The 8,168-nt window shown below is 57.3% G+C and overlaps 1 protein-coding gene across 1 annotated transcript in view; it reads left to right on the top strand.

Annotated features, from left to right (window-relative positions):
- Nucleotides 1-8,168, top strand: part of PAXIP1 (PAX interacting protein 1) — a 45,291-nt gene that overhangs the window by 20,345 nt on the left and 16,778 nt on the right. The window contains 4 exon segments of the mRNA XM_077761667.1: nucleotides 661-1,293; nucleotides 6,590-6,656; nucleotides 6,659-6,712; nucleotides 7,107-7,201. Of these exon segments, the coding sequence (XP_077617793.1) occupies nucleotides 661-1,293; nucleotides 6,590-6,656; nucleotides 6,659-6,712; nucleotides 7,107-7,201 (849 nt within the window).

The following is an 8,168-nucleotide window of genomic DNA, read 5'->3' as shown; positions in this document are numbered from 1 at the left end:
CTGCTCTGTGCCCGGCCCGAGGCCCGCGGCTCACTGCGCCTGGGACCCCTCTGCGTGTCGCGCCGCCCGCCCCGCCCACCAGAGGCCGGGCGCCGTGTCCTCCGTGGTGGTCCCTTTCTCTCCAGAGCTAAGCTGTGAGCCTCACTGTCCTGCACGGGCTGCGTCCTCTGTGTCTTCCACGCAGTGAGCTCAGTAAACGCTAGGCGCCTCATTGAGGAAGCCTCCCGCGAGAAGTCGGCCGCCCTCCCTGACTGTGCCCCGTGTCCTGACGAAACTGCCCCCTCGTTACAGCTTTGCACAGATTGTCAGTGAATAAAAACTAGACGAGGTGGCGGTTATTTATCTCGCTCGTAAGAGAACCGTCCGTGGGGTCGCTAGCTGTCCTTTTTTCCTCAAATACCATCTGTGAAGGTGGACTGTGGACAGAATCTTTTGAGGCCGCTGTCGCAGGTGGGGCCGTCCTGAGTTCGCGGACCCGTGGTTCACTTGGGTCCTGGTCGTGCTTCGGGAAGGAGTTGAAGCCTTTCTCTGCCTAAAGGGCAGTCGCGGGCGCCGACCATTCCAGCTGCGTCCCTGTCCCGACGCCGTGTTCCGTGCACAGTCCTAGGAGGTCTGGTCACACTTAACAGCCGTGTTCATGTGTGTGTTCTTTGCTCGTAGGAGAAATACGAATGTGCTTTAAAGAGAGCAAGCATTAAAATTGTCACCCCCGACTGGGTCCTGGAGTGCATATCCGAAAAGACCAAGAAAGATGAAGCGTTTTACCACCCTCGCCTCATTATTTACGAAGAGGAAGAGGAGGAGGAGGAGGAGGAGGAGGAGGTGGAAAACGAGGAGCAGGACTCCCAGAACGAGGGCAGTACGGACGAAAAGTCGAGCCCTGCCAGCTCGCAGGAGGGGTCTCCGGGCCACCTGCAGTTCTCGCCCACGTCAAACGCCGAGAAGGCCAAGGGCGAGTTGATGTTTGACGATTCCTCAGATTCGTCACCGGAGAAACAGGAGCGAAATCTGAACTGGACCCCGGCCGAAGTGCCACAGGTAGCCACGGCCAAGCGCAGGCTGCCCCCGGGGAAGGAGCCCGGCCTCATTAACCTGTGTGCCAACGTGCCGCCCGTCCCGGGCACCATCCTCCCCCCCGACGTCCGGGGCACTTTACTGGCTCCGGGACAGAACCTGCAAAGTTCCGAAAGATCAGAAATGATCGCTACTTGGAGTCCGGCCGTGCGGACGCTGAGAAACATTACCAATAATGCTGATATTCAGCAGATTAGCCGACCGTCAAATGTAGCACACGTAAGTCACTGTAAAGAGCGGAAACTTAAATAATGGATTTTAGAGCTGAATTTTACAGATGGTTTCAATACAGGTTAGTATTTTCCGCTTCTTCAGGACAGTTAACTTACAAGCGGTACTTACTTGTGTGAGAATTGTTCTAGTTCTACAGGTGTGTGTGTGTGTGTGTGTGTGTGTGTGTGTGTGTGTGTGTTCGAGCATTTCTTACGCTCCGGCAGGATACCAGTGACGGGACTGCTTGCCCGAGGAAGGCTTTCTGCTCTTAGCTTCAGATGAGCGGTGGCAGCAGAGAGAGGCATGGAATTGACCGGGTGTTATTATTTGCTTATAATATTTGCTTATAATGAACCTCACGGTGGATAAATAACATAATGTGAACTATTCTTTCGTTTAAAGAAGCCTGAATCTCAGTTGATACTACTGTGATTGGAGTTTGTTGATATGGAATATGGCCTTGTCTTTCCATTTAGGACTGAAAGGAAGTTGTTGAGGTGGTACACCGGTCACTGTGTCCTTTCTGTGGGTCGTGGGGACAAGGTGGCGAAGGAGAAAGACCAGTTTCCCACCTTTGTTTCGGGTGTGGGAGGTGGACGCGCAGAAACAGAAAGACTCGTGTGGGTCGGGGGCGTGGGTGTGCTGAGGACAGTTTGATGAAGCGCCTAGAATAGCCGCCGGGGGTAGGAGGGTATTTACGAGAGGTGGTCGGGGAGGGCCTCACGAAGGAGGTGTGAAGGACAGAGAGGCTGTGGGAAGAGCAGGATGGGGTTCCCTTCCCCGAGAAGGGAACAGCGGCTGTGAAGACCCAGGGGCAGGCGTGAATTCGCTGTGTTGTAAGGGAAGAAAGTCTGTGAGACTTGGGGCTGTGGGCGGAGCTGGGGGCCTTTGCAGGGGTCTGTCCCCAGGGCCTGGGTCGTTCTCCCCGAGTCCGAGCAAGCCACTGGGACTCTGGGAAGGGCCTGTTTCTTGTAGATCACAGTCCCTGAGGAGGATGGTAACAGCAGTGCTTTTATTTTTTTTAATTTTTTAATTTTTTAACATTTATTCTTTTTGAGAGACAGAGCATGAGCAGGGGAAGGGTCAGAGAGAGAGGGAGACACGGAATTGGAAACAGGCTCCAGGCTCCGAACTGTCAGCCCAGAGCCCGACGCGGGGCTCAAACCCACAGACCATGAGATCCTGACATGAGCCGAAGTCGGACGCTTAACCGACTGAGCCGCCCAGGTGCCCCGACAGTGTTTTGATTAGCAGTGCATGTTAAAGATGTTCTTTTTTTATTGTCCTGTTCTCCCTCCCTGACTTGGCAGTAAGACAGTACGTGGTTCTTGAGACACCAGAATAAGGTGGAAGAAGAGAAAACATTCTGTAGACGTCAGAAGGGAGAAAATTAAGATGGCACGAGGCAAAGTGTGTAGGGCGGAGGGGAAGAGAGACGTAATCAGGGTTGAGGAGAATGGAAGGTTCTGGAAGAGTTGATACGGGGATCCTGGGAAGACAGTATTGTTGGACGTGGTTGGGACCCAGGTTAGGTTGTGGCCACAGCTTAAGAGACGTGGAGGAGGTGGAGGCCGAGAGGGTGGCGGACAGGACAGGCGCGGGTGGTCGGGGCGCGGCAAGGTCGAATGAGCAGTGCTGGAGGCGCAGTGGCTTTGGACGATGACAGACGAGCCAGGACCAGGTTACACGCCAGCAGCCGATGCCACCTGCTGCCTGACGTGTTTGCTTTGGAGCAAATAATTTTCTTAATTTATTTGCCAAAATCGTGGGATCGTCTACAAAAATGGGGTTTCTGGCATTCCTTGCGAAGTGGATGAGCCGGCATTTTGCAGTCTGAATGGTGACAGCGCCTGGCAGCTGAGCCGCGCGGCCCCCCCTTTGGCGGTGAGGCGCTGTTCGCAGGCCCGCCCTCTGCGCCCCGTACCTGTACTCCCCGTCTCGGTGCTGAACTTGCTGGGCCCGGGAGGCACTTGGAGTTGGTGGGGACACCGGTCTGGAGGGTGGTGGCGAGGAGGAGGGCCCTGGGAGGAGGTGGTCAGGGTGCAGCTCTGTCCACTGGGGCCCATGCTCACGTGGGGTCTCTGGAGGCGAGGACGCAACGCAGAGAGCCCGCGGCCGGGGTCATGGGCCATGGCGCCCCTGATGGGGAGGGGGCGGTAAAGCCAGGAGGTGCGGTCCCAGCACCAGCAGACAGGCAGGGGGCGGAGGGATGGTCACAAAGAACTGGAAAGCCAGGGGCACGGGGCTGGCCGGAGAAGGCAGCCAGAGGACAGCCCGGAGGCGGCAGTGGTGTGACCGGGGCCTGCGCAGGGAGACCGGGCTGCCCCTGGACGTGAGTGTGGAGCGCGCGGCCTGCGACCCACAGCCCGGGGAGCGCAGGGACGCCCCCTGTGGTTTGGGGCCTGCGGCCCCTGCTGTCTGTCTGCCAGCTCTCCCCGCCCACCCCCCAGCCGCGCCCTGTGCTTCTCCCGTGACCAGTTGGATCCCACGCTTCCTAAGTTCGCGTCTGGGTGGGATTGTCTCCCAGGAGGTGGACACGGGTGCCTGCAGCCGGGAGCGGGTGTGCCCCGGGGGGGAGTCGGGGGGCCGTCGGAGAGGCCGCCAAGTCTCTTCTGCAAGGAGAGCCGCTGCCCCAGGTGTTTGGTGGTGTTTGCAGCGGGTTGAGACCTGGGACATTTGGCTGCTAGAAGTGAAGAAAATGAATTTTTGAAATGTTACAACTAGAGGACAGACTTAGTGTAAAAATAGTTGTGGGGTTGGGAGAACACGGCCAGCTGCCAGAATTTGTTTCGGTTGTGAGTTGTGGCTATAGGAGCCATGTTGTTGGTTTTGTAATTCTTTATATGTTGGGGCTCTCCATATGAAATAAATAACGAGAACGATAGCATCCCAGGAAGGAAAAGTCCAGACTCGACATTCATTACAAATTGTTGTTTGCGAAATGGCAAATTACGTGATCACGCAGCTAAGAGCCCCACTTCTTTCTCTGATCCCTCGAGACTAGCACATGTGTCCAGCCAGAGGCACGGCAGAGGGCTGACGAGCCGCCTGGTTCTGGAGTCCAGGGGTTGTCCTGGGAGCCCCTCACCGGGCGCCCGCCAGGTGCCGGGGCTCTCGTCCTGACCTCCGTGTGCTCTGAGCCACCCTGTGCTCACAGCCTGCCCCTCCCCCCAGCTTCCCTGTCCATGCTCCAGACCTGGAGCCCCCCCAGCTTCTCTCTCCGTGCTCCAGACCTGGACATGCCCTCCCTGCCCCCCCAGATGTGAGAGGACCAGCCTCAGGCTCCAGGCGTTCAGCCATTCGTGCTCGCTCACCCTCTGTACAGAGGCCCTCCAGACCTCCCGGAGCTGCCCTGTGATCTGGGGTTGAGGCGCAGGGGCGGGGGCATGTCCATTGTGGCGGACAGGCCTTTATTCCTTATTAGCAGTCAAGTTCCCGTGGGTTGTTACTTCTGAGAGTAAAAGAGGGTGTATGTACCGAACTTTAAAAATTCAAGTGGCACCAAAGGCTATAAAGCGATAAACTCCGTCCTTCCCCTAAGTCCTGCGTCCTCTCCAGAGGCAGCCAGTGTCACTGACCCGCTGCGCTGACAGGCTCAGGACTGATCCACAGAGGCGCTAGCAGGTGTCCGCCACCCGCCCCACGTGGTTTTTACGGAAGCGTGGGCCTCCCGGCTGCTGTCCTGCTGTGTGGGTGTGGGAGGCGCTGCGGCCCGTTTCCCTCCATGTGACCGGTGCTTCTCGTACTTTTAACCTTAGAGAAGAAATCGTTACTCTATTTATGAGTGTGTTCCACATTTTTTTCTTCTGGCTAGAGCTCTGCTGAGGAGTTTTCGAAGTGTGCAGAGAATGCCTGATGGAGATCGGTGTCCTCTCTGTACGGTGGTGTCAAAGACAGATCGTACAGGCCTAGAGTTGGCCAGCTTCATTTTTTTTTAAATGTTTGTTTTTGAGAGAGAGCAAGAGCGAGCCTGAGTGGGGAGGGGCAGGGAGAGAGGGAGACGCAGAATCCCAAGCAGGCTGACAGCGGAGCCCGGCGTGGAGGTTGATTTCACGAGCCCTGAGACGGTGATCTGAACCGAAGTCGGCCGCTCACCCGGCGGAAGCCCCCCCGGTGCCAGGCCTCCGTCCGTTTCAGCCCTAAATCCAGACAGAGTCTGCTTCCCTTGCAGATTGTATCACCTTTATGTTTGGGAGTCTGTTTAAGTGGAAGATCTGTTTTAAGATCATATTTGAGATTTTTGTGTAGTCGTGGCTTCCATTATGATAGAATTTCTAGAGTTTTATTGGAATGGCAAGTGTGCCTCTACCAGGGCTGAGTGGTATTTCGTGAGTTCTAGGAAACTCCGGTGGTCCTCGGTCTCCTGACCATCAGACCGTGGTTTCCAGTTTGTGCCATCGGAGCATGTTGGGAAGAAAGTATCGCATGACATAATGCTTCGGTTTTCTTCAGGGCCATGCAGGATGACCAAAGAGCGTGCCATCTGGTGCCCTGGCCTCTCCTGACCCCTGCTCCCGTCCTCTCCCGGCCCGCAGCTTGCAGAGGGCTCTCCAGGGGGAGCCAGAAGGGAGCCGGTGGGCGGGTGGGTTTCTTCTCGCTCCATCTGAAGACCGTCGCTCCTTTTTGAGGAAGAGGCTGGTTTACCATTTAAACAGACCTGCCGTTGGTGTCTTGTGCGGCCCCTGTTTATGGAGCTGCCAGGGCACAGGGCAGGGTGACCCCAGATGCGGGGGCTGGGGGGCGGTGCTCTCACTGGGCGGTGGTCTTCACGTCCGCCTCGTACAGGGCCCCTTTCTTTGTTGGAGAGCGGCAGCTGCGGAGAGGAGGCTCCGCTGGGCCACGCGGTTACAGGGCCCGCTCGACCTTCCCTGCAGCAGCCCTGGGTTAGGAGAAGTCTGCAGCATGGCAGGGGTGAGGTGGTGCCGGTCAGGCACAGTGCCCGCAGCACAGACCCCTGCTCAGAACCCGAGAGGAAGCAGGGCCCCTCTGTTGTTTGTTTTCTGTGTGTTTTTGCAGCCCCTCAGCTGCTCTGTCAAACAGATCAGCCATGTGAGTTTGTCTGTCACTTTAAGTCATTTGCTTATTCCCTGTTCATTTCCAAATTCTGCTGGTCTCGAAATACGGGTTCATTGACTCTCTTGAAGTTGGTGATGCTTAGTAGTAACTGGAGAAGGAAAGCGCGGTGCCGTCGCCGTGCGGCTCAGCGTCGAGGAAGCGCAGGGAATGCCTTCTCCCGGCGCAGAGGACGGCGGCACGCTCCTGGCCGCGGCGCTAACCACTCCGCCTCGTGTTTGTCTTCCAGATCTTACAGTCCCTTTCAGCGCCCACGAAAACCTTAGAGCAGCAGGTGACCCACAGCCAGCANACCCCCACCCCCAGCCGCAGCCGCAGCCACAGCTGTTTGGACACGACCCGGCCGCGGAGAGTTAGTAGCGCGGCGGCCCTCTTTCCCTCTCCCCAAGTCTCGTACGCGGGCGCCAGGGCAGGGGAGGGCCCCCGTTGGGACAGGCCCCCGGGAGGGGAGGTGCGCCTCGTGCCGGACACGTGCTCTGCGTGTCACGGGGCCTCATAGCCCTCGAAGGGAGCACGGTGCCCCTCCCCGGGCCCCAGGCAGTCGCCCGTGCACGTGGTCTGCGATGGCTTCGTATGCGCAGGCGAGCCAGTGTGTTCGAGGGGTTTTGAACGCACAGCTTAGGCTGGATACATCGTGGTCGGGACTGATAGGCTTCAGAAATGCACATGGAACGCGGCAAAGCGCATGTTTTGGTTTTGTGCGTGTGTATTCAGGGGCTTGTCTTCCCTGTGTGCTTCCGTTCCAGTCCCCGAAGACGGGTTCCTGCTGGGGTGCGTGTTTGCAGTGGCCGACTACCCGGAGCACATGTCGGACAAGCAGCTGCTGGCCACCTGGAAAAGGGTGAGTCGAGCCCCAGGCACAGCTCTGTGCCACAGACTCCGCGCAGCCTGGCCTCGGGCTTCTTCCGCTGAGCTCACCAACCTGCGCGGGGATTGTGTTGTGAACGCCTCGCAGGCGCTCTTGTGACCTTGGGCAAGTCCGTCACTGTTCTGGGCTTCAGTTTTTTCCGTCGTAAGTGGAAATGTTGGACTTCATCATTCTTCATGTTCTCTCAGCTCCTCTGTCCTGAGGGGCACAGACTATTTGTGTATCACTGGGGGGGGTGAGAATGAGATCAGGATGCGGTGCCCCGGGGAGGGGCCGTCGGCCTCTCTGTGCTTCTGTCCTTCCTGTCCCCAAGGCCGAGTGCGGGGCACCTCAGGCTCTCCAGCTGGGAAGGGGCCTCAGAGTCTCTAGGCTGCTTGTGGAACGTAGTCCCCGTTCTTACTATTTTGTACATTGGGTTTTAAAGAAAAGAAGAGGTAAATGGTTTTCCCATTAGTGCCGCAAATCAAAATGGCCTCAAAAAAAAAAAAGACTTTACAAATACGCTTCAAGCGCATCTTAAGTGCGCTTCCCTGAAAACGTTCCTGTTGTGGGAACCCTGCTCTGTGCCCTGAGACGCAGGGAATGCTGGGAATGTGTGAGATCCTGAAAACTCTGGGTCAGCTGTGGCCTCCGGGGAGGGGGAGGAGAGAGGAGGGGGAGGAGGCAGGACATTCCTGCACATGGTCTTAAAGGGCAAGTAGGGGTGAGCGTTGAGGGTGTCCTAGAGAGAGACCTGCATGGGACAGGGTGGCGAGAAGGCACACACCCCGGCCAGGCCGTTCCTTCCACGGCCACTTCCCGTGCCACGTTACGAGGCTGGATTCCCCCTGTAGTTACTGCAGCACTAGAAAAGCAAAGGTACACGTTTTACACCTTGAATCATTGAGTGAAGGGGGTGCAGGCAGGTGGCCAGGCTTAGCGGGAGCTACCAGTCACCTGA

This window comes from Crocuta crocuta, unplaced genomic scaffold, assembly GCF_008692635.1.
Source record: "Crocuta crocuta isolate KB4526 unplaced genomic scaffold, BGI_CrCroc_1.0 scaffold408, whole genome shotgun sequence".
In the NCBI taxonomy this organism is placed as follows: domain Eukaryota; kingdom Metazoa; phylum Chordata; class Mammalia; order Carnivora; family Hyaenidae; genus Crocuta; species Crocuta crocuta.
The sequence above is the reverse complement of the archived record's forward strand: the minus strand, read 5'-3'. Positions and strand labels throughout refer to the sequence as shown.